At 52.4% G+C, this 25,311-nt stretch overlaps 1 protein-coding gene across 1 annotated transcript; it reads left to right on the top strand.

Moving 5' to 3' along the window:
* The first annotated feature begins 89 nt into the window (after positions 1–89).
* Positions 90–25,311, top strand: ALOXE3 (arachidonate epidermal lipoxygenase 3). Its single transcript, XM_082371678.1, is given in 16 exon segments — positions 90–3,758; positions 4,381–4,392; positions 4,396–4,585; positions 5,711–5,792; positions 6,326–6,424; positions 6,727–6,852; positions 9,446–9,723; positions 10,280–10,422; positions 10,540–10,743; positions 10,837–10,923; positions 11,465–11,634; positions 12,198–12,319; positions 16,948–16,965; positions 16,968–17,047; positions 17,648–17,825; positions 22,307–25,311. Coding segments are annotated over 16 exon segments (2,121 nt in total). The 5' UTR covers positions 90–3,611; the 3' UTR covers positions 22,492–25,311.

Below are 25,311 nucleotides of genomic sequence, written 5' to 3'. Positions count from 1 at the left end.
GGGGGGGGGTGGGGGTGGGGACGGGGGGCTGGTGGGTTGGGGTAGAGACTCCAGTCCGAGCGCAGCAGAGGGACCCGGGCGTTGGGGTGAGGAGGTGTTGGGGAGGGCGGCGGGGCGCGCGGGTGAGATGTGGTCTATATTAGAGTATCTATATAAATATATATTTCCCTGGTTCCTGTCCCTTCTCCCTGCCCCCTTTGCGTCTAGGATTGTACCCTCTCTGCCCCCGGCCCAGCCCCAGTCCCTTCCCCAGTCCCTAGTGCATGGAATAAAGTGGTTATTAAATCCCCGTGTGTCCCCGAGCCAGGGGCCTGCCTTTATCTCGGCGTCCACGCCCACTTTCCCTCCCCTTCTGTCTCCCGCCCCCCCCAGTCCTGCTCTCCTTGGCCCAAGACCCGGGGCAGACAGGTAAGTAAAGAAGAGAGCAGAGCGGAAGCTGAGGTTGGAACTGAAACCAGATGGAGAACAGTGAGACAGGATGGGGGAGAAGGGATGGGAGCCTTTAAGGAAAAGCCGGATAAAGAGGAAAGGGAAAAAAAATAAAAAAATAAAATCGACTCTGGTGGGATTCGAACCCACAACCTTTGAATCGCTCTTTCGTCACTAGAAGTCCAATGCGCTATCCATTGCGCCACAGAGCCACCTGGCGGGCGGCGGCGTCTGACGGCTTACGGGTACTAGAATGGGAAAGGGGCGGGGGGAGGGGGAGGGTTGTGAGGGAATTGGGCGGGGCGTGACAGAAGCGCGTAGTTTGGACCTCAGAGGCTTGCCTGGAAGAGGTAGCGTGCGCAAAGCACGTGAGCCAGGTGGGAGTGCGGGAGCATAGGGGTGGAAGAAACTGGGAGAGAGCGCAACTGAATATGAACGAGCGAGCGAGCGAGTACAGAGCTCCAGCTGCCCGCTTGGGGGATGCCTCCAGTCCAGGCGCATCCCACTCCCAGATGTGGCCCCACCCCTAAGAATAAACTTGTTTTGTTGGAAATTTTCTGTGTGTCTCTTTCTTCTGGTCTTTCTGCTTTCCCATCTGCTGCTCCGCTGTCCGAAGGAATCTCGATAGTCCCCAAAGACGACCAGCCAATTTAGCACAACTATTTGTAGCGCCACTCCTTCTTTCTAGTCTCTTAGGAAGACTGCGGGATAAAGTTTCCTCCACCCAGGTAGCGTGGCCGAGCGGTCTAAGGCGCTGGATTTAGGCTCCAGTCTCTTCGGAGGCGTGGGTTCGAATCCCACCGCTGCCAGACCAAAGTTTTTCTCGAGGCTTAAGCACTCTTTAATTCCTAAAAGAAATTACTTACTTTTATGAGAACTCCTGGTAGCGGTCTCACCAACGTGTATTCCAGACAGAACTTAGGTCTGCATCCCAGCCCCAAACCAATACATAATGGAAACTGCCAAAGAAACCTCGGACCTTCATAATCGATCTCCACTTTAACATGTCGTCAAATAACATTCCTATCAAAATTAGTGCAACTTGCTATATATTTAAGCGACTTACTGTATGTTCTCCTGACGGTGTGCTACAGGCTCGAATTATCTAGCCTGAAAAGCTCAGAAGGTAAGATCCTAGTTTAATTTTCTTTCCAGATCCTTTCAGAACATAAGAGAATATCATACATGAAACTAATGAATAATACAATAAAACACATTGGTATTGAGTGAAAAGAAAAATGTAAAGGTTCCACCGAGATTTGAACTCGGATCGCTGGATTCAGAGTCCAGAGTGCTAACCATTACACCATGGAACCCACTCCTTAACAGGGCCTTCTGACAGTATATATATTACTGAACTTCCTATTCTGTGCCTTTCCATACTTTGCCATTCATAGAAGACAAAAAAAAAAGAGTTGTAGGATTAGGGTGGATACCGCTATCGAGCACCTGAAATATGAATTTAAATGTGCTGTAAGTATAAAATACACATTATAATTAGACGACAGTACCAAAAAATGGTTAAAATTTCATTAATAATTTAAAAATATTGATTATATGATAAAATAAGATTTAGGATATAACGGGTTAAGTAAAATGTTATTAAAATTAATGTCAAAGAAATTTCACCTATTTCTTTGTACTCTTTTTAATGTGTGGCTCCTAGAAAATTTAAATTCGCATGTATGGCTCGCATATGCACTGCTCTAAAATATCTCTGCTCTCCCTCCACTGTCATTCGTTCTGCCTTCTGAATAAAATCCTGACGCACTTAATACCATTTCCTCTTAACACCAAGCAGCAATAACACCAAGCAGCAATATTTGCGTTACTCTTTTCCTCTGTTATGTTCGAAGGAATACAATTATTTACTGTACTCAAAAGTATTCTAAAGATTGTCATGTACCGGTGGAGAAAAACGCCAAGCGCCCGAACAGGGACTTGAACCCTGGACCCTCAGATTAAAAGTCTGATGCTCTACCGACTGAGCTATCCGGGCTCTCCCGCTTTTCCTCTTCTACTTCCTATAAGAGTTTTGCATTTACGAAAATGCTGACGCAAAGGACTATTGTAGGCATGCGCGCAGGAGACTACAGAACGCACCTCGAGGAAGCCGGTGAAGCTAATGGAGGGTGACTGCGCTTTATCGGACCCCCTCCGTACAGCGGCCGCACCTGTTAGGACGCTGTGGGCTGGAGCGCCGCGGAGGCTAGGTGGGTGCGGTGTCGCTATCGGCCGCACGGGGGCGCTGCCGGCCGCGGGCTTCCCTCGTGGAGAGGTTTCTTCCCAGTCCGGATAACCGAGATCCCAGGCACCCCACGCACCTGGGCTCTCCCGCCTACCGCCGCAAGGCCAAGGGCGGCCCGGAGCGGAAAGAAGGCCACATGGGGCCTTCAGATGCTGTGCGCCCGGAGACCACTTCGGTCCCCAGACCGGCCCTATTCCAAGCGAGAGACTGAGATCGGGCATGCCAAAGACCGGGGACACAGAGGGCCGGGCTTGGGGGTGGTGGTGCCGAGTTTAGGAGGTGACAGGAGGGCTGTTTCTGACCCCTATGCAGTGTGCAGAGATGCGTGTCCGACTCGCGTGTGGCTGTAGTCACGTGTGATTTACGGCTCACTTGTGTACAGTGATTCACATGGATGATTCACAAGTAGGAATGCGGGTGCCCTGTGGCCAGTTCTGGCTGAGAGAGAGGATGAAAGAGTCTTGGGGGAAGTTGGGGAGTGGGCGGACAAGGGCCCCAGGGCATCAGTCGGCCCCTGACCAGGAGCAGATCAGTGTCCCAGTCATACAGGTGTCACCGAATCCCTGTCTCCCTCTCGGCATCTGGTCCCTCCCTTCCCAATGGGACCCGGGCTCCTGATAATCATCTGGGTGAACCCGGTCCTGCCAGTCAGAGGGACCGGCTGTGCCAGATGCAAACAAACAACTATTGCGGCGAAAGGCTGTGGGCGGGAAGAGGGAGCCCTCAGCTAGCAACAACAGAGAGCTTCTGGAGAGAGCGAGCCAGCGAGTGAGCCCTAGAGCATCCCAGAGAGAGCTGGCCTTTTCCTCAAAGGCCTATCCTGACCCCCAGGCCCTGACACAGCGGCTCAGCAGCCCAGCAGCCCAGCCCTGCCTGGCCTGCGGCTCACCTCCTCCAGGCCGGCTGCCGGGGGCATCCTTCCTTCCCTCCCATCATGGCCGTGTACCGCGTGTGTGTGGGCACTGGTCCCTACCTGATGGCCGGCACACTGGACAGCATTTTTGTCACACTGGTGGGCACATGTGGTGAGAGCCCCAGGTGGCGGCTGGATCGCGTGGGCAGGGACTTCGCCCCTGGATCGGTGAGTGGAGGAGAGAGGGAGGAGCCACCCCGAGGGGCAGGGCGGACAGGGGACCCTGAAGGAGGGGAGGGTCTTTCCTCCAGAGCTCATCAAATCCTGCAGAACTCAGGATGCCGGTCCTGACCTCGTCACTACCCCTATTCTGGTCCCTGTCTTTTCTGGGGATGATAAACCCTATCCAGGCAGGGCTGTGGAGAAGGAGCCCTGGGCAGGGGCTCCGGAGAATTCCATTGGCTTCCTAGCTCCTCCTCCAATAACTGAAGGTGGGCTTTGGGGAAGGCGCTTGCCCTCTTTGAGCCTGGGTTTCCTCTTCTCTGGAAGGGGTCCACCTGCCTCTGCCAGGCTCCAGGATTGTTTGCTGGTGGCCTACATAAGGTGAGGGCTCCAAGGAGGCTAGGGAGATCCCGAATCCACTCTGCTCACACAGGGCTCCTGCAGCACCGTGGCTGCTACTGCCGGGATGAAGGATGCCCTTTTCTAATTCATGCAAAGGCACCACATGGGTTACGGTCAGCTCGGGTTTATATGTCAGGCTAGGTGTCGGTGCAGACGCACTTTTCAAGGTGCAAGGATGACGCTGGCAGTTCCTTGCCTCTCAACTGCTTGCTCTCTTGACCCCCAGGTGCAGAAGTACTAGGTACGCTGCTCAGAGGAGCTGGGGGAGCTCTTGCTGCTGCGGCTCCACAAGGAGCGCTACGCTTTCTTCCCCAAGGACTCCTGGTACTGCAGCCATATCTGCGTCACTACCCGCGGTGGTACTCTTTGCCACTTTCCCTGCTATCAGTGGATTGAGGGCTACTGCACCATAGAGCTTCGACCAGGAACAGGTGGGCCAGAGGCAGGGGCTGGCCTGGGCTGCAGAAGACATCTGCTGGGATCAGGGGGGAGCTCTCACAAGAGCCCAGGGTGTAGGGAATAGGGCTGGAATTAGGGTGACTGGAACTCAGGGCTCCCAAGTAGGTGCTTTCTGAAAATATAAGCCTCTAACGCCCTGAAATGCAGGGGCCTTCTGGGCAGTATTTACCACACCCCCCCAGACACACAGAGACTAGGCACACACACTTACATACACTCACACCACTCAGAGACACACACACAAACACACAGATATGTGTGCTCACCACTGACACCCTCTGCCCTTCCCCAGAGCCAATTCCTCTGAGAGGAATTAACCTAAAAGCTGAGTTACTGAATTTCAACAGGGGAAGAAGCCCTGAACGTTTAGAGAATTTAGCTGGAGAGGCCCTGGCCACTACCACTGGCTTTTCTGATATGGATGAAGTCCCTGTGAGGGGCTGTTCAGATTCTTTCTTGAATTTGTGGGACGTTTCAAGGTTGCTGGGCTGAAGCTCCTTCAGCCCCTGGACCCCCATATCTCCTGAGCAGCTCTCTCATCTGCAGAGGCAAGACTAAGGCGAGTCCGAGCGTGGAGATGAGTCTTAGGCATGAGAGATGATGTTCTAGGTCAAGGTGAAGCGAGTGAACACCACCCTTGCTAATACTGTGAGTTACTCACAGACTTCACTCCGAACGCCCATCTGTCATCACAGCCCATCCACCCATCACTTCACAAAATATGCTCGTTCATCAGTCCTTTGTCACGTGCGTATTATATGCACGGTGCCAGGCACCATGCTGGATGCTGGGAAGACAAAAAACGAATACGACGTGACTTCTGCCCCCAAGGAGTCAAACATGCAAACAATTAGGAAGATTGTTATAAGTTGGGGGTGAGGTTGTCCTGAATCCCTTCGGTCAGCTCGGGTTTATATGTCAGGCTAGGTGTCGGTGCAGACGCACTTTTCAAGGTGCAAGGATGAATGCACAAAGAATGTGGGACATCCGTGTCACTGAGGGATCGGGTTCAAGGGTTGGGGGGTTCAGGAAAGGCATGCTGGAGGAGGTGTCATTTGACAAGAGACTTACCAATGAGTAATTTTCATTCCTCACAGCAAGAACTATTTGTCAGGACTCCCTTCCCCTCCTTTTGGATCACAGGAAATGGGAACTCCAGGCCCGACAGGAATGCTACCGGTGAGGGTGGCCTAATTTGACTTTTTTGCTCTCTTAATCCGACCTCATCCTTAATCAGACTGGTACGAACTCTAAACTCAATTCCAACTTTGGGGGCCCAGCTCTGATCACGACCCTCATTTAAACCTAACCTTAATCTAATATTGACTCTGAGTCCAGACCCAAAATGCCAGTACCGACAATTGTCCCAACAACATCAATGAACCTGCACACAACCCCAGCTGTCCTTGATGTGACCCAGATACCAGACATGACCCTAGGATTGACCAACTTCAGCCCATCCTCAGGCTCACCCCCAAACCAGCCATGATCTTGATCTCAACACAAACCCAACTCTAAACCAGTGTGGACATTCATGTCATCCTCAAATGCTACCCTGATCTGAAGCTTAGTGCCTTCAGGAAAAAAAAAAACTTTGTCACTTACCCAGAAAATGGGTGGTTTCTGGGAGTTTTAAAGTCATGTCTTTGAAAGCTAAGGTTCCTGTTTACCCTAAGCTTCACTTGCCACCTCTGACCTCTTTCCCCTGGAAGCTGGAAAGTCTACGCCCCCGTCAGCAGCTTTGAGGAGGTGGAGTCAGATAAGAAATTTGCTTTGATCAAGACAGTGCCTGGTGCAGACCAGGGCGACAGGTGAGGGTGAACTGAGATTTGGGGAAGAAGCTGGAGAGGCGTGAAGTGAAGGGTCTGTTGTGAGGACTGGGTGGGCAGCCTGGAAAGCAGGATCTGTGACAAATGCAGTTTAATTCAAGTGTCTGGAGCAGACTGGGTGGGGATGGCCCCTGGGGTCTGGCAGAGAGGAGGGGAGAGGGCAGGGGAGGAGCCTGGAGTGAGGGGAGGCCTGGGGATTCTGGGGGAGGAGGAGAGGGATTCAGGGGAGTGGGCTGCAGGCCCCTCCGACTGGTTTCTGCCCTTCTGCTCCCTCCACTCCCCAGCAGGGGAAACAGGTACTTGCCCTGCTTTCCTATGAAAACTGACATCCCGTCCTTGCTGCCCACGGAACCCAATATTCGCTACTCGGCCACCAAGACGACCTCGCTGCTCTTCAATGCCATCCCTGCGTGAGGCCACTGCCCTCTCTGCACTCCTGCTCGCTCTCCCTTCAGCCTCTGTCCCTTTGATGCACATCCATGTCTCTGCCCCAGTATCCCCTCTCCCCGTCCCCAGTCTCCCCTCTCCCCGTCCCCAGTCTCCCCTCTCCCCGTCCCCAGTCTCCCCTCTCCCTGTCCCACCACCCCGTCTCTGCTCTCTCTTTAAGCAACTCCATTCTCTAGCTCCCCATCACCACCTCTTTGATCTTAATTATCCCTTTTCTTTCCATTCCTCAAATCAATAGAATTAATTGAGCACCTACTCAGAGCAGAGCACGGTCCCAGGCACTGTTGGTGGGACCATGTTGAGTAGGACCAGAGAGGCCCAGCTCTTAAGATTTAAGGAGGTGGTCAGGCCACCTCAGGTTCAATTTCCAGACCAAAACTTTCTAGCTTTATGACCTTGATTTTCACTTAGCCTCTAAACCGTTTTCTCATTTGTAAAATGAAAATAATATTCATATCTACCTCATAGGTGTGGGAGAGACTTCAATGAGCTAACATCCAGCACAAAATAATCTCTCAATAGAGGTTACTGAGTAGTATTAGGATATAGTTTTGGCCAGGAGGAACTCACAGTCTCCCTCGGGAGACGTGCAGCACAGTTAATCAGCAGTCGGAGGAGTCACGAGCAGCTCAAGTCTGAGGTTGTGAGTGTGATGTGGCTGGAGGGGGTACAGTTGACATCTAGTGTCTAGAGGAGGCAGGTCAGCGGGGCTCAGGAGGTGGCTGCTGGGGAGACAGGTGGGACTGAAGCTTTGGGCGGGTGGGGGAGAGGATCAGTGAGGGGAGAGTGGGTGGGTCCTGGGCAGACCCAGGTCAGTATGGCAGGAGGAGTGCAGGGCTCGGCCATCTGCGCAGGGGCTGCATTAGGAGGCCCAGAGGAGGCCAGGGCAAGGAGCCGGATCCTCGTGTTCTGGGCTTTGGTGCCAGAACGGTTCTTCTGGAGAAGCACTAGGGGGAGGGGATGCAGAGGTGAGGCGGAGTACGGAGCTTGAGTGTGCCCACAGTGGATTGGGGTGCACAGGCAGACACAGGGGGCTCAGGCTTCAGGACAAGGACCTGCTGAGAGGCCCTGGCAGGGCTAAGGGACCAGGGGAGCATCCTGGAAGGTAGAGTCACCTGAGTTGGTCCCCGGATGGATATGCGGGTCTAGGCAAGGGAGGGCCCAGGAGACCATGTGGACAGCCTGTGTGAGGCTCAGAGAAGGGCCAATGGGAAGAGGAGCTGGCATTTGGCAGCCATCTGGTCATTTACAGAGGGGAGGGAGTCACTGGGCTTTAGTGCGAGGTGACTGCAGGGTGTCCTGAAGGACATGTGTGGCAGGCCTGGGAAAAGGAAGGCCTGTTCTTTCTTCTCTCTTGCCTCCTCAGCCTCTGCTTTAATGACCAAGCTCCCATCCAGTTTTTCCCATCCCCTGGGTCCTGAGTGGGCAGACGCTCAGCAAAAACCCATGGAAGGAGGAGTGAGCAGCTTAGTGAGCACCACTTAGGAAGCTGTCCCTGGGCTTGTCAGGTACTAAGGCCCCCGCGCCCTCTCCAGGTGCCCACACTCGTCATGGCACACCAGCATCCTTCCACAGCCTACCTTACTGACCAACTGCCATAACCCTCCTGTCCTATGTTCCAGTCCCTTCCATTTGACTTGGCCTAGCTAGTGAGCGATTATTACGAACTGGGTATGTCAGGCATACACAGCCCAGTCCTGGCCCTAAGGAGCCCATAGTATACTAGGAGTTGATTTGAGTACACTGTAGGATAATAAAGGGAGTGATGTACTTAAGGGTTTACGATGTAACGAAGGAAGTCATGGGTATTTTGTGAAAGATACACACAGGCATGTGTTTGGGGGGCCATCAGGCCATGCTTCATGAAGGACTTCGCATCTAAGATGCACACAGAAGAACAGATAGGTTTGATACTAGGTGGAGATGTAGGAGGTTTGCTAGGAGAGGCACAGCTTGAGCAAAGCCCTGGACAGGGGAGAAAGCTGACTTCATTTCAAGCATTTTTTTCTGATTATAAAATAATACATGCTCATTGTAAAAAAATTCAAACAGTACCGACATCCACAAAGTGAAAAGTGCATGGCCCGCAGGTTGGCAAGCCCACTTTTACCGGTTCAGCGTACAAAGTACATCTCTGGCTATGTTTAGCAAGAGAGCTGTGACTGGCTTGGTTAGTGCACAGGGTGGGAGAAAAAGCTAGAAAGGTTGTAGAAATCAGCTGGTGGGGAGCTTCCTAGGCAGCCTTAGCGGTTGGGGCTTTGTCGTGTGGGCGGAGGGGAGCCAGGGAAGGTCTGTGACAAGCTGAGAGCTTGGAGAAAGCAGGACGAAACACCAACGAGGAGACTTGTCTGCACCCTGCGCGCCACCTTTGCACACACATGTGGAGTCACCCCTACAAAGCCTCAAGTAGCCTCTAGACTTTTCTCCCATGTGGACTGTTAGGTACCTCTTCTCTGGGCGCTGACCTCGTCAGATCCCTCCAGGCCTCTAGGCTGGGGGCACAGTGCCATTGGCAGCCCCTAGCCCCCCTGCCCACCCCCACTTCCCCTCCCACAGGTCCTTGGGCATGAAGCTTCGAGGGCTGCTGGACCGCAAGGGCTCCTGGAAGAAGCTGGATGACATCCGGAATATCATGTGTTGCCACAAGACCTTCACCTCAGGTGTGCAGAGCCAGGCAGAGATGTCCGTCCTCCACCCTACCCCATACTCAGACCCCTCTGCCCCATCCTGGGAAAACGCCCTCTTCTGGCCCTCTCAGGGGGACTGCTGGATCCCAGAGGGAGGGGCTCCTGGTTTCACTGGTGGCAATCTCCTGGATTCCCCTCAGGAACCAATCTCTCCTCCCTCTGGGAGGGGACAAGAATAGGTGAGTGGGGACAGAGAGGGTCAAGGGTCACTTAGGGAGTCCTGACCCTGATCAGATGCACTTGCCTCTCTTCCCCTACCCCTGCCACAAAGAGTTCTGGGCTTTGGGGCCAGACTTTGGTTCAAATCCCTGCTCTGCCACCCAACTGAGCAAGTCACTCTACCTCTTCGAATTTCGGTGTCCAGTGGGGCTGGTGAGTTCCCCTCGTGTGTTGATTTTGCTGATATTGGATACACTGAAGTCATCTGACTTGAGAGAATAGGAAGGACCAGGAATGGGGAAATGGGGAGAGGATGCTGGCTTGTCCAAGCTGCTGGGAAGCCAGGTGAGAGGTTGCACAACGAAGGACTCAGCTGGACCTCATTCCGGACATTTTGGGAAGGGTGGGGTACCCAACACTGGCCTTTAGTGCAGGCACCAATAATTACGAGACCCAGGCTGGAGTGGGAGTGGCCAGAGAAGGGAGAGGGAAGCAGAGCGCGGGTGGGGAGGGCACTCTAAGGCTCCGTGCCACTTCCCCTGAGGGGGGCGCATCTTCCTAGCGGACTACTGGATCCTGGCAGAGGTCCCCGTCCACTGCATAAACGGCCGTCCGCAGTATGCGGCCTCCCCGCTCTGCCTGTTGTGGCTCAACCCTCAGGGGACGCTGGCGCCCTTGGCCATCCAGGTGAACCTGGGGGCGGGCTTTGGGGGGTTGTGGGGGGGCGGCGAGGTTTCGGAGGCGGGGCCTCAAGGGGCACACTAGCAGTCTAGAGCCTTACCCCCTTATTATTCCTGGACGCAGCTCAGCCAGACCCCCGGGCCAGACAGCCCCATTTTTCTGCCCACTGACTCCGACTGGGACTGGCTGCTGGCCAAGACGTGGGTGCGCAACTCTGAGTTCCTGGTGCACGAGAACAACACGCACTTTTTGTGCACGCATTTGCTGTGCGAGGCCTTCACCGTGGCCACGCTGCGTCAGCTGCCGCTCTGCCACCCCATCTACAAGGTCTGGGCGACCCCCGGGCAGGGCCAGAGGGAGCGGGGCCGGGGCGGCCTTCTCCCCTGACCTTCGGCTCCTGGGATCTCAACCCGCTCGCAGCTCCTGCTTCCGCACACTCGCTACACGCTGCAGATGAACACCATCGCACGGGCCACGCTGCTCAACCCAGAGGCCCTTGTGGACAAGGTGCGGCCTCCCGGCTCCCCGCCCGCCCCTTCCAGGGGGCTCCTTCCCGAGGGCACCTTGCCCCGCCTACAAACCCTGTTGGACCTCCAATCCCATTCCTCAGTGCCTGCCAGCCTCCCCACGAGCCCCGCCCCTCCCCTCCAGTCTCCTACTTGCCCCGCCCACAAACCCTGTCTCCCTCCCTTCGATCCTACCCACCGGCCCCACCTCCTCGGGCTCGGGTTCCAAAGGCTCCTAGAGTTGGGCAAGGCACCCCGGCCTGAGCACAGCCGCCCGCTGACCCTGCGTCGGCGCTCCCTTCCAGGCCTGCCCGGCCTTCAGTTTATTCTTCCAGTTCCCACGTGCCTAAGGATTACCGCCTACGCGCGTAGTAAGGCCGCAACCTGCGCAGCCCATGTCGTGCTCTCATGGGTGTTTGATCCTTAGTCTTGGACTGCTCGATTGACTGAAAAATGCCCTCTGCTGAGTCACTAGACCAATCTCATCCCCAGGCACTGGGGTGGGGGATGGGCCCGGGAGCCCAGCTGTGTTCTGTCCTCAGGTCCCGTCCATCGGGAGGCAAGACCTCCTCTACCTCATGAGCACCTGTCTGGCCCACTTTACCTACACCAATTTCTGCCTTCCGGACAGCCTGCGGGCCCACGGCGTCCTGGATATCCCCAACTACCATTACCGAGACGACGGCCTGAAGACCTGGGTGGCCATTGAAAGGTATGGGCCCGGGACCTGCAGCCAATCTGGCCCAGGGGCAGGGTGGACCCGTGTGCTCATGCAGGCTGGGGCGCTTGATGCTGGGGGCTTCAGGTGTCCTCAGGCCCAGCGTGGGGCACCTCAAGGGTGAGAGTTGCGGTTGGGGTTCCTCATGAAATGGCAGGTAGCCGTGGGCTGACGAGGGGCTGGGCTGTGTGTGAATGAGCAGAGGACGGGGAAGGGGAAGGACGGGGCGTCCAGAGGAGTCAGGGCAGCAGCAACAGCTAGGTGTGGGCTGGGGCCTTTAGGTGGGCAGGTCTTCCCTTCTCCTGGGTGCTGAGTGGCGAGGGGACGCAGCATGTCAGGCTCTCCTCGGTGGCCTCTCTGGAGTGGGGGGTGAGACTTGAGGGAAGCCTGGGCACTGGGGTTCCAACTGAATCTGGGGGTCCCCACTGAACCCCCATGGACTCTCAGTGGACTCTGGGCGGCTGGCTCTCCCTGGCCTGAGCAGCACTGGGCCTTGGTTTTCGGGCAAGGCCTGAGCCCAAGGTCACTGCCGTAGCAGGGACATCTCTTTCCTACAGTTTTGTCTCAGAAATCCTGGGCTACTATTACCCCAGTGATGCGTCTGTGCAGCAGGATTTGGAGCTGCAGGCCTGGGTAGGAGAGATCTTTGCTCAGGCGTTCCTGGGCCAGGAAAGCTCAGGTATCCCCTCCCCATCCTCCAACCACAGACTCCCAATAACCCACTGTCCCCCTTGGCCCTACCATGACCCAGTTCTTATTCATTGACCAGCCTTGGAAGTACATGCTGTTGTTAGCCCCATCAAACAGATAAGGAACAGGCACAGAAGGCTGCACAGGTAGTAAGTGGCAGAGGCGGGATCCAGAGCCAGCGCCCAACATCTCCAAAGCCCTTGCTTTCAGCCACTACATGGTGCGTGTCTGGTCCCTGCTTGACCTTTACCACCCATTCACCTCCACTTGCTGAGGTCTGTGGATGAGTCACATCACGTGGTAGGAGCCATCTCCAGCTGCAAGCACTAAGGACTCTGGAATCCTCTCTCATACCCTCTTATGCCCGTCCTGCCGGGTGGCCCCTCCAGCCACCAACCTCTCTCACTTTTGGCTTCATGGCGTAGCTTGGTGCCGCTGCTGCCTGATTCCCCTTATTTACACCTGTCACTGGCCCCTAACTCTCCCCTCTCTTCTGACACTGCCAGAGTGGCCTCTGAGACCCACCAACACCAGTGGCCCCCTCTCAGGCCTCCTTTGCTTAGTCCTCCCTTTCTTAAAGTCTTCCCTTTGCTCCAGGGAGGACGTGTCCTTCGGAACCTCCCACTTCTTTCAGGGCTTCTGCCGCCTCCCCATCCCAGCCCTGGCCGGAGGGTGGAAGACTCTCACTGCCTGGGATGTCTTCTCTCCTCAGGGATGTGACTTTTAGCTGACTTAGCACTTTTGGTGGCCTCCCAGAGGAATTCCCATCGGGGGAGACCCGGGAAGGAGGCGTGGTCTCAGGTCACCAGGAAATAGAATGAACAGCTGGTGTAGCCCTACCTGTAATGGGCTCCAAAGGTTTTTTTTGTTTTTTGTTTTTTTTGGCCACTCTGTGCAGCCTGCGGGGATCTTAGCTCCCCAACCAGGGATTAAACCTGCACCCCCTGCATTGGAAGAACGGAGTCTTAACCACTGGACCATCAGGGAAGTCCCAGCTTTTTTTTTTTTTAAACAAAATTTCGAACATATAGAAAAGTATAGGATATGACGTAATGAACACCCATTTACCCACCACCTAGACACAGTTCCTAACATTTTGCCATATTTGATTAAGCTGTTGCTTTTGCTTATTGCTGAAGTCTTTTAAGGTAAATTACACACATTTCATATTTTACCCAATTGATATGCATCTCAAAAAAAAACCCAAACAAACCCACGACACGACGCTGCTTTTCTACACAACCACAATGCTGTCATCATGTTTAACAAAATTGACAATAATCTCCAACATCACCCTCTTACTCGTCCATATTCAAATTTCCTCACTTGTCCCATTCTCCCTCAGCTGATCCTGTTGATTCTGGACCCAGTCAAGGACCACATGACACCTTTATTTGTTTTGACTCTAAAGCCTCTCTCACTTTAGGACAGGCCCCTCCACCCTTTTTGAAATCACATGACATCTCACAAGGGCTACTGAAAAGCTAGGACTTGTTGTTCTGCCGAATGTCTCACCTTCCAAATTTATCTAATTGCTTCCTCATGATGTCATTCCTCTACCCCCTGTGTTTTTTGTCAATCGGAAGCAATACCTACAGGTTAAATGTTTTGGGCAAGAGTATTTCTCCAGTGATGCTGTGTTCTCCGCATTGCATCATATTGGGAGGCATGTGAAGTCAGGCTGTCTCACTATTAGCGATGCCAAGTGTGATTTCTGGGTTAAGGTGGTGACAGCCAGGTCTCTTTTGGATCTTTTAAAGGGCAGCCCCTCCCTGTGCTTTGCACACCTACTATTAATCAGGGGCGTCCTGATTCTGACTGCTTCTCCTCCAGGGACAGCTATTTTTCTCTTTGGGGTTATCTGTTTCCTATTCAAGACCCAGAGCGGGATCAATTCTCTGATCTTTCTTTATTCAACTTGTCTCTGATTTAATACATCAGGACATCCTTCAGATAGACAAACATCTCTTCCAACTAGCACAAACTAATTCTAGACTCATGTTTTAAGGTAAAACACATTCATTCATTAACCTCAGTCAGCATGCCTTTTGCTTCCATATTTCAAAGGGAAAAAACAAACGATATGTGCTACAGAAAAATTCCCGTAGACGGTCTAGCTTCTTTGCTTTTTTATTCTATCCACCATGAACAGAACATTCAGAAAATTCCCACACACTCCGAGGCAGACAGACACCTGGTCCTTCCTCCAAGCCTCTCCGTCCGCTCTGTTGCATCAGCCTCTTTCCTGTCATCCTGACTCCAAACCTTGGCGCCATCTTGACTCATGTTCCCCTATGTCTTCCTCTGTCCCTAAATCCAGCAGGTGGCTAATCCTACTGTCCCCATCATCTTCTACTGTCACCATCCTAGTCCCAGTCCTCTCACTACTCGTGCGTTGTGGCTGCCGCCGCTCAACCCGTCCCACCCCTCCCAGCCTCTCGCTGCTCGCCTGCCAATTCAATTACTGGGGCCACTGCCCCAGTAATCCTCTGGAACAGTGCCCAGAAACCACCCTGCCTGGCACACTGCTGCAGCCTCACCTCCAATTAAGTCTCCTCCTTTTCCCTCACAATGTTTATGCCTCCGTGCCTTCCCACTCTGGCTTCCTATCCTCTCACCCTTTCACTTCATTCAACCAGTAAGATTTATTAAGTACTGTTAACATTAAGTATTGTTCCAGGTGCTGGGGTTCAGCAGTGAACATGACAGACAAAAATCCTGGCCTTCATGAAACTTAACATTCTCGTGGGGAGATACAGATAATAAACTAGCAAGTATGTCAGGTGGTTATGAATACTAGGAAGAACAAAAGAGCATCAGGGGATATAGTGGGTCGAGGTAGGGGGATTATTTCAGGTAGGTGGTCAGGGAAGGCCTCTCTGAGGAGGTGATTTTTTTAAAAAATAAATTTATTTATTTATTTTTGGCTGTGTTGGTTCTTTGTTGCTGCTCGCAGGCTTTCTCTAGTTACAGAGAGCACGGGCTCTAGGTGTGTGGCCTTCAGTAGTTGTGGGGCACGGGCTCAGTAGTTGTGGCTCGCAGGCTCTAGAGCACAGGCTCAGTAGTTGTGGCGCATGGGCTTAGATGTTCTGCGGCATGTGGGATCTTCCCAAACCAGGGCTAGAACCCATGTCCCCTGCATTGGCAGACGGATTCTTAACCACTGCGCCACCAGGGAAGTCTCTGAGGAGGTGATGTTTGACAGAGATGTGAAGGAAGAGAGAGAGCTAGTTCTGTGGATAACCGGGGCAAGAGTGTACAGGCAGAGGTGGAGTCAGTGCAAAGGCCCTGGGGTGGGAGTGTGCTGGCGGGTTTGAGGAACCAGAAGACCCGTGTGGCTGAGTAGAGTCAGAGGGAGAAAAGTAGGGAAGGAAATAAAGTTGGAGAAGGAATGAGAGCCAGATCAAGTAGGGCCATGGCGAGGCAAGTGAGGTGGGAAGCCCTTAGTGGGTTTTAGCTAGGGGTGACATAATTGGATTTATGATTCTAAAGGATCACTCACTCCAGCTGTCATGTGAAGAACAGGCTGTCAGGGGCAAAGGCGGAAGCAGTTAGATTCATCCAGGAGCGAAATGATGGAGACAGGGTGGTATGGAGACTGGAGGTGATGGGACGAGATTGGCTTCTGCAAGAATTTGCTGACATGTGTGGTATGAGATAAAGAGAGGAGCCAGTGCACGGATTTTGGCGGGAGCAACTGGACAGAGAGCACCGAAGTGGGACCACTGGTGGGGGAGGGGGAGATGGGTTTGGGGAGCGTGCGGGATAGGGAGTCAAGCATTAGGCTTGGCAGGTGTCAAGTCTGAGATGCCTCACAGACACTCAGGCAGAGGTGTCAGGTAGTAGCTGACACCCACTGCTGAGTCCAGAGTTCAGGGGCCAGGAGGAGGAGAGATGTGAACTTGGGAATCCTCAGCCAGTGGGAGGTGGTTAAAGCCACAGCCTTGAATGAGACCACTGAGGTACAGAGAAAAGAGGACCAAGGGCTGAGCTTGAAAATGCCTTCCTCTGTCTTCTTCTTTCCATTCAAAGCTCACCCATTCTTCTACCCAGGGAGGCCCCTTCTCTTCCTCCAGGAAAGTCTCCCCTAACCACGCCAGCCCCAGTGCCGAGCCTGCCCTGCCTGCCCTCTCCTCAAAGAGCCAAGCCCTGGCCTTAAAGCTTCCCTCTGCTTCTATCACTGCGAGCTTATAAGTAGCACCCTCTCTGGCCATCTGTCTCTGCCACTAAACCCAGCAGTGGAGGATCTGCTCCTGAGTGCTCAGACAAATCTTGGTGAACCGGGGAGAATTGAGTCATTAAGTACTAATATGGGCTGCAGAAAGAAGTGCCTTGGTGTTCAGGGAGGGGCAGCTTGGCTGTCACGTTGAACCTATCTGGCTCTTCGGTTGTGAGCTCTGCCGGCTGGGCGTTTTCTGGTCCCATCCGAGTACCCCCTTCAGAGACCACACCTTGGTGATGACCATCCCTAACCTCAGCCCAACCCTAATCCTTGTCTAAAGACAGTGGTGGCCACATGTTGAGTCCGCACTGCTCACTCTCTGCCTGCGGTGAGCCCCAGCCCTGGGGAATCTGGTCCCCTCCACCTGCACCCTCTTCCCTTCCTCCCACACGCAGGCTTCCCATGCAGGCTGTGCCCCCGGGAGAGCTGGTGAAGCTCCTCACTGCAGTCATCTTCAACTGCTCCGCCCAGCACGCCGCTGTCAACTGTGGGCAGGTGAGGCCGCGGAGGGCGGGCCTGGGGGGCACTGGGTCACGCGAGGTTAGGCCCAGCAATGGACGTGAGGCCAGAGTTCGGGTTGAGAGCGTGGGAGGGTCGGAGCTGTGATGGGTTTATGAATAGGGCCGGGGTTGGAGTGGCAGCTGGGTGGAGTGAAGTGCTGGGGCTGGATGATGACTGGAGTGGAGCTGGGTGCAAGCTTGTAACGGTGGCTCGAGTTGGGATGTGGAGGGAGTGGAACTTAGGGGCTCCTGTCTCGGATGGGCCACGGCCAAGTGGAGTAGAAGCCTGCTCTGTGTGGGAGGCCAACGCGAGACCCACTTCTCGGGCGACCTCTACTCTGGGTCCTCCTCCCTCCTAGGTGACTCACTCCACCCAGTCCTGGAACATTGGGCAGGGAGTGACAAGGGGTGACCCAGGCTCCTGCCACCCTTCTGGAACTTTCAACCTTATACCCCTCCCTCTCCTCCCTCTCCCCGACCCCCTTATTTCCCAACTGCAAAATCTGGGGTGGCAGGTGCAGGAACAGGGATGTTGAGGAGGGAGAGGGTCCTCTTTCTCTGGCCAACCGACTCCACTGGGGTGGGGTCTCCACAGCATGACTTTGGGGCCTGGATGCCCAATGCCCCGTCATCCATGAGGCAGCCCCCACCGCAGACCAAGGGGACCACCCTGAAGAGCCACCTAGACACCCTCCCGGAAGTGAACACCACCTGTAGCAACCTTCTCCTCTTCTGGTTGGTCAGCCAAGAGCCCAAGGACCAGGTGTGGGGGGGTGTCTGGGGGTGGGGGGAGTTTGCAGGGCCTGGGCAGTGGAGGTGGTGGCAGCTCTCCCAGGGAGTTTGGGAGCCGACAGCTGGCATTTATGCCCACTGCTGAGCTGCCTTGGGTTCTTCAGTTTCTTCAGGAAATGACAGCTGGTCCCCAAAGACATACACTGAAGCAAATACCAGTTTAGTGGCTGGGGCACAACTTCCATCTAATTCACCAGTTTACTAATCTATCCACCTATCCGTCCGTCTGTCTATCCGACCACTTACTCGTCCATCAACCACTCATCCATTCACCCAGATATCCAGCACACATTTGCTGGATCCCTCCCATGTGTCAACACAGTGCTGGGCGCCAGGCTCATAAAGCTGGGTGAGAACGTCCTGCCTTCAAGAATCCTGTGGCCAAGTTGAGGAGACACACTGGAAAATGGAAAAGGGCACCACCATCTTGTAGGAATTATTCATGAATTCCTCCATTCAATCCAGACTTCCTGAGAACCTGCAATGTGCCAGACACTGGTGGGCAGTTATGAACCTTGATGTCCTAAGCTTACAGTCTAGTGACAGAGGTGAGAATGGGGCCCCATGGAACCTGACCAAGTCTGGGCGAACCTGGGACAGCTTCTTGGAGGAAGTGACATCTCAGATGAAACCTCTGGGACAGGGAGGGGTTTGGCAGACAAAAGAGGGGCAGGATTAGTTTCTAGGCAGAGGGAAGGACTCTACCAAGTGAAGCGAAGTGAAGGTGAGAGTCTGTCGGTGGGTTTGCAGGAGAATAAACGGCTCAGTGTGGGTGCAGTATTTGTTCACAGGACAGAGGGGAACCATTGAAGAGTTTAAGCCTGGGGTGACGTGGCTAAATTTGTGTTTTAGCGAGGGTGCTTCTGTGGCTGTGCGGATGGATGGCAGCGGCAATTCTGGAGGCAGGAACGATGGCAAGGAGGCTCTGAGTTAGGCTGGGCCAGGGGAGCAGCCCTTTAATCACCAATTACTATCACCTCCATTTACACACCGGGTTATCAGTCACGTCTCTGCCCTCCAGGTCGTGTCCCCAAGCTTTCTGACATTATGTGATATCCTCATTTCTCCCGCTTGACTCCATTTGGCACAGAGAGTTTACCTCTCTAACAAATTTTAACTTATCATCTCATCGCCTGGGAGTCCCTGGAGGCTGCTTCTCTCTGGTCCCACGTCCCAAGGATCTGAAGACGCCCATTTCTGTCGTTAGAAAGGAAAAGCTCTCTCTGCTTTTTGTCTACTCACGGAACACTCTGTGGGTACTCTCGATACTCTCAACTCGATTCTTCCAGCCAGAAAATGTGTGTGGGTGGTTCCCACCCCAAGCAATTCTCCGAAACCAGCTGGGTGTCCCATGACTTAACCCAGTTCTGACCCTGTCCACCTGGAGATAGCGTCAGATCCCACAGGTCAAGGGCTCAGTCCCACAAGACTGCTCCTCCGCTCCACCCCCCTCCCCCACTTCAGGTGCCAATCGCAAGCCCAGCTTGTCATCTGAGCTTCTGACCAACCAGCTATAAGAGGTTTCTATGACCCCCTCAGTTTTGATCATTTGCCAGAGCAGCTCACAGAACTCAGGCAAACAGTTTACTTACTAGATGACTGGCTTATGCTAAAAGGATACAACTCAGGAACAGCCTGATGGAGGAGCTCTATAGAGTGAGGTGTTGGGGAAGGGGTGCGGACCTCCCCTGCCCTCTCTGGGTCCACCACCCTCCCAGCACCTCCACATGTGCAGCAACCTGGAAGCTCTCCAAACTTGTACGGTGAGGGATTTTTATGGAGGCTGCCTTACCTAGGCATGATTGATTAAATTATTGGCCATTGGGGATTAATTCAACCTTCAGTCCCTCTCCTCTCCCCTGAGGTTGCAGGGGTGAAACAAAGTTCTCACCATCTAATCACAGGGTTGATTCTCCGGGCAACCGGCCACCCCAGGGGCTTTCTAGAAGTCACCTCATTAACATAAGCTCCGGTGGGGTTGAAAAGGGCTTATTATAAATAACAAAAGACACCTTTAACACTCTATCACTTAACAAAATTATAAGGGTTTTAAGAGCTCTGTGTTAGGAACGGGAAGAAGACCAAATATATATTTCTTATTATGAATCACAATGTCACAGTACAGAGGGAAGAGTACACAAGACGACGAGAGTGGAGAGTTCCCTTTCTCATAAGCCAGTGGGAAGTTCAACCCAGAAAGTTCCAACAACAACAACAACAATAATAATAGCACCTATCACTTTCTGAGGATCTATCATGCCTCAGTCATTAAATCAGGTATCTTGTGTACACTATTTTAAAATACAAAATAAGTATCTATATTTAAAATGCTTAAGACAGTGACTGGCATATAGCGTTCCATAAATGGCAGCTCCATTTTACAGGGGAGAAAACTGAGATTCAAAGGCACCAAGCAGTTTGCCCAAGGTCACAGCTAGTAAGTAGGCTTTGAACCCAGTCTATCATATTTCTGTGTTCTGCTTTATCAATAGTGACACTATGGTTTTGGAAATTAGATGTCAATCTGGTAAGTAAGACATAAAGCTGATTCTTTGAAAAGACTGATAAAATAAAGAAACCAGAGACAATTCAAATCAAGAAAAAAAACCCCATAAATGTACAACATCAGGAATGTAAAAGGCATATAGCCACATATTCAAGAAGATTGAAAAAATTTTTTAAAAATTAAAAAGGAGAAGAAAATACTTAGTTTTATGCAAATAAATTTGGAAACCTAGATGAAATAAGTGATTTTTTAAAGAAAACCTAAGAAAACAAAACAAAAAAACCAGAAGAGGTGAAAACCATACATAAATGAAAAAGGTTGTAAAAGATCTGATCCCTCTCTTTGTAAAGGGACATTCTATTAAACCTTCAAAGAACAAATAATTCCTAAATCGTTCAAACTGCTTGAAAGTGTAGAAAAAAGTAGAAGCTTCCCAAATCATTTTACTGGGAACCCTGATACCAGCACCTGGCAAAGGCAGTGCTCTTAAGAAGAGAAGTGAGTCTCAGGTAGAGGGTTCTAGTCCCAGATCCACATTTCCCACCTATGTGACCTTGGATATGTAATTGGGCTCTCTAAGCCTCAGTTTCTTTATCTGTAAAGTGGGAATGATGAGAGTACCTGTCTTATAGAATTGTTGTGCCGTTGTGATGGTCCATGTAAAGCCCCTGCAACATCAGCTGTAATTAAGAAAATAAAATTACAAATTCATTCCACTTAGCTACAACAATCTTAAAAATATATCAGTAGTCCGTGGCCAACAGTAAATAGTAAAACAATAATACATCATGATGAAATCTAGTTTAATTTAGGAATGAAAGGTTGGTTCAACCTTATGCAACCTAACAATACACTTCCTTACATCAATAAAGAAACACACCATATAATCATCTCAATATATGCTGAAAAAGCGTTTGATAAATGAGAACAGCCATTACTAATAAAAACTCAGTATAAGATGAAACTCCCAGGACTTCCCTGGTGGTCCAGTGGTTAGGACTTTGCCTTCCACTGCAGGGGGTGAGGGTTCGATCCCTGGTAGGGGATGCCTCGCCGCCAAAAAACCCCAAAAGCATAAAGCAGAAGCAATATTGTACCAAATTCAATGGAGACTTTGAAAATGGTCCACATCAAAAAAAAAAAAAAATCTTAAAAAAGATGAAACTCCCTTATGGAGCTTTGATAAAGTATATTTCAGAAAACATTGTCCTTATGGTGAAACAATAGAGGTCGTTAAAGTCAGGGACAAGAAAACAAGGCTGTGATTTAACAGTGTTTTGGGAGGCTTTACTGGCGCAATAAAACAAGACAAAGAATTTTTTAAACATCAGGATTGTTGGCAACAGTTGTATTGTATGAGCAGTGTGTGCTGCTTTGGAGACTGGCCCCATGAACCGTGACGGTGAACTGGTTGTGCACTGTGGTCAAGCCCAGAGGGCCAGTTCTGTTCTGCCACAGGATGGCACTGACTGAAGTTCACTGCGCTGTTTCTTGACTGTGATTGGCTACACTGTAAAGCACGAGTGTATGGTGATGCTGATTATGCTGGCAATACTGGTTGACTGGGAGATGCCTCAGACCTGGTTGTCTTCAGGGGTTTACATCTGTGAAACTGTGAGGTAACAGGTGTATCCTTGGGCATACTTGCTCGGGCGTGTTTACGTTGATTTCAGGTGTGTTCTGAATGTGGTTGCATTTAGTTCATAGAGCAGTGGCCCAGGCACAGGAAGGGACCTTTTTAGGGACCCGTGGGCTGCGGGTGTCCAGGCTGCTCTGCGCAGGTCGCTGGAGTGGTGGTTTGGAGGTTTGAAGGGTTTGCGTTTACAGTAGCCGTGGCTGGGTCACGCCCGCCTTTAGAAGCCACTTTGACTATATTTGCTGGCAAATGTGGCCCTTCATTATTCTGCATCCTGTCCTGAACATCATCCTGACCCCGCACCTGAGTTTTCTCACAAGGGCCCCTGGGCACCTACCCGGACGAGCACTTCACCGAAGAAAGGCCGCTCCGGAGCATCGCCATCTTCCAGAGCCGCCTGGCTCAGATCTCGCGAGACATCCGGGAGCGGGAGCGGAACCGGGGCCTGGAGCTGCCCTATATCTACCTGGACCCTCCCCTCATAGAGAACAGCGTCTCCATTTAACCCCTTCCTCCTACCGCCCGGAAAGCCCAAGCGTGAGGAGGCCCAGCTTCCCAGGGTCCTCAAGGCCCTTCCGTCTTCCCTGTTCTCGGTCAGCCTGGACTTTCTCCTCACGTGGGGACCTTTTCCACCCACGGTGGCTCTAGCATCACATGAACTGGGCCCTGAGCTGCCAGTACAGCGGTGTCCAGGGTGAGAAGTCGCTGGCTAAAGTCAAACGCACAACAGGCCCTTCAAAAGGAAGGAACCCCAACACCCCTTGCCCTACTTTGGGCAGGCTCCTGTGAAAGCCTAGCCTACTCCCGCCTTCTGTGAAAACTCTTCCTCCTCCCATTGGGCCCAGGTTGGGACTCTGAGGGCGCCTTCCCAGTCCTCCCCATTCCAAAACTCCTTCTCCTACTTTGCCTCTTTGTTTCCACTTTCCTCCCATCCTAGGACCAACCCAATCCAACTTCCTTCTTCAGAAGAGCCTGGAAACTGGACGAGGAAGGATGTGTGCCCTGGATCTGTCATGTGGTCCACTTTGACCCCAGCATCTTTAGGGAGAGGGTTAGAATTAGAGCCCAGCTTACCTGTACCTCTAGCTGTAGTTTTCAGGGCCAGGCTCCCTGGCTTGTGTGTGCGTGTGTGTGTGTGCGTGTGTGTGTGTGTGTGGAGTCTCTCCCCAGCTCTTTCCTATCCCCACTATCATCCCCCACCTTTTTTGTCCTTGAGCCCAGTAAGTTCAATAAAAATCAATATACTTGGCTCCCATTTCATTTTTGTTTTTGTTCCTGTGTGTATGTAGGTGGGTGGGGAACCAGGGGATTAGAGAAAGAAGGAGCAGCAATGAGTCCCTGGATCACCTGCTCTGGAGACAGGAAGCATCCCAGCTCAACCCACCACCTAGCCAGACCCTACATTCCTTCACCTCCCAGAGTGTGTTATCCATCAGGAGGTGAAGGAATATCCAGGCTCAAGGGGCCGATACAAAAAAGTGGGTATTTTGCAAAGCCTGAGAATCCAGCTTCTGGGTGTGGGAGTTGTTAGCATTGCCACTGAGATCTGGTTCCTCTTCTGGACACATGGAGGATTCAACCTCTGGCTCTCTTGTGCATGGGTGGAGTCATGGATGAGTTTTGGCCAACAAGCTATGAGCAGAAGCGATGTGGTCATCTCCAGGCTGGAGCCTTTAATTGCTGGCATGAGCCCACCAGAGTTCTCTGCTCTCTGCCTCTGTGTTCTAGAAGCATGTGACGAGATGGTGCTTCCATCAGCTTCTGTCTCTGAGGGACTAGAGCAGAGCCCCCTGATGACCTGAGCTGGGCATGGAGCTGAGTGAGAAACTTTTGCTGGGTTAAGCCATTGAGATTTTGAGATTATTTGTTGTTGCAGCATAATCTAACCCACCCTGACTGAAACAGATGGTAATCTGGGGGGTCTAACGTTCTCCCTTCCAGCCCTGTAACCCTTAAAATTTGAGATTTGTGCAGCCCTCAAGTCAGTCATCCACATCTTTCTCCACAGCCACCCAACCTTCCCATTTTCCTGCTTCCCTAGACTTCAGATCTAGCCCCCCTTACCTCTTCTGCCTCCTGAGTCAAATTTTGTACCTGACCAAACCCTGGTCACGGCCTCTCTTTGGCCAGAGTCACAGTGTCTTTGGGGAGTGGACGTGGGGCAGACTTTGGCTCCGCCAAAGATCGGATTTTCACTTCCTGCACATGTGATACTGGGAGAATAGGATCCCCATGGCATTGTGCATGAAGAGGCGTGTTTGGGGGTGTCTCACCTGCAGATTCCAACCTAAGAATTTAGCCAAAATCACCAGTTTCTGTTCGCCTTTGAACAGAATCAAGGAATAAGACATACCCAACGGCGCCCCCTTGTGGCTAGAAGAACTATAGCAGAGGCTGGATGTGCCATCCACTTAAACCTGGGCTTTGACTTAGAACAGCAGGACCAGGATACGCTGGAAGGATGTCAGGGCACAGTCAGGCAGCTTGTCTTTCCAAGAGGACAGACACTCCTTGGCCTGAACCAAAGTTAGCATTAGAAGACATTCCTCGTCTGCAAATGTCCCAGAGCCAGAGAGGGTGGAACCAGGGGGGATCAATGGAATCTGTTTCCCCAGAAAGCCAGCTTGGAGGGAGATTTACTGGCGAGACACACCTGGCCACACGTAGGATTCTATGTGGGCTCTGGACACCTCTGGGGACAGGATGTGGGGAGGGGGCCCATGTAAAGCTCCAGCCTTGTCAGACAGGGGGCATCCCCCAGCTTGCACTCTGGACCCCTCTGTGCTTTTCCGTCAGTCTGGAGGGCAGCTGGTATGGTGTAAAGAGAAGATACCAGCCCTCTTTCCGAGTCCCTCAGCCTCAGTGGCCCAGATTTGTCAGATAAATGGGAGGAACGTGAAGACCAGGGAAGTCCCTTCCAGCACTGACGTTCTGGGATCTGCTTGCCTCGTGGCTCCTGTCTCCCTAGAGAGTATGTGGAGGACGCGGCTGTGAATTCCCCTGGCATGATCCCTACTTCAACTGGCTTATGGGGGCAGACGAAAAACACATAAACAATCACATAAACAAAAAAATCCTTTCAGATGGTTGCAAGTGCAGTCAGGAGATGAAACCAGGTGGTGTGTTAGCATGACCTGGGGGGGGAGCATTAGGTGTGGTGATCAGGGAAGGTCACTCTGAGGTGGTGACAGTTGAGTTGAGACTTGGGGGAAATGTGTTACAAACAAGGACAGGGCAAGTGCAAGGGCCCTGAAGGCTGTGCGTTCGAGGCCCGAGTGGCTGCAATAGGTGACCCAGGGGTGGACGGAAGCTGGGTCATGCACGC

The sequence above is a fragment of the Balaenoptera borealis genome (assembly GCF_965194805.1).
Source record: "Balaenoptera borealis genome assembly, chromosome: 20".
NCBI classification, from domain to species: domain Eukaryota; kingdom Metazoa; phylum Chordata; class Mammalia; order Artiodactyla; family Balaenopteridae; genus Balaenoptera; species Balaenoptera borealis.
This window is presented reverse-complemented; position numbering and strand designations above follow the sequence as displayed.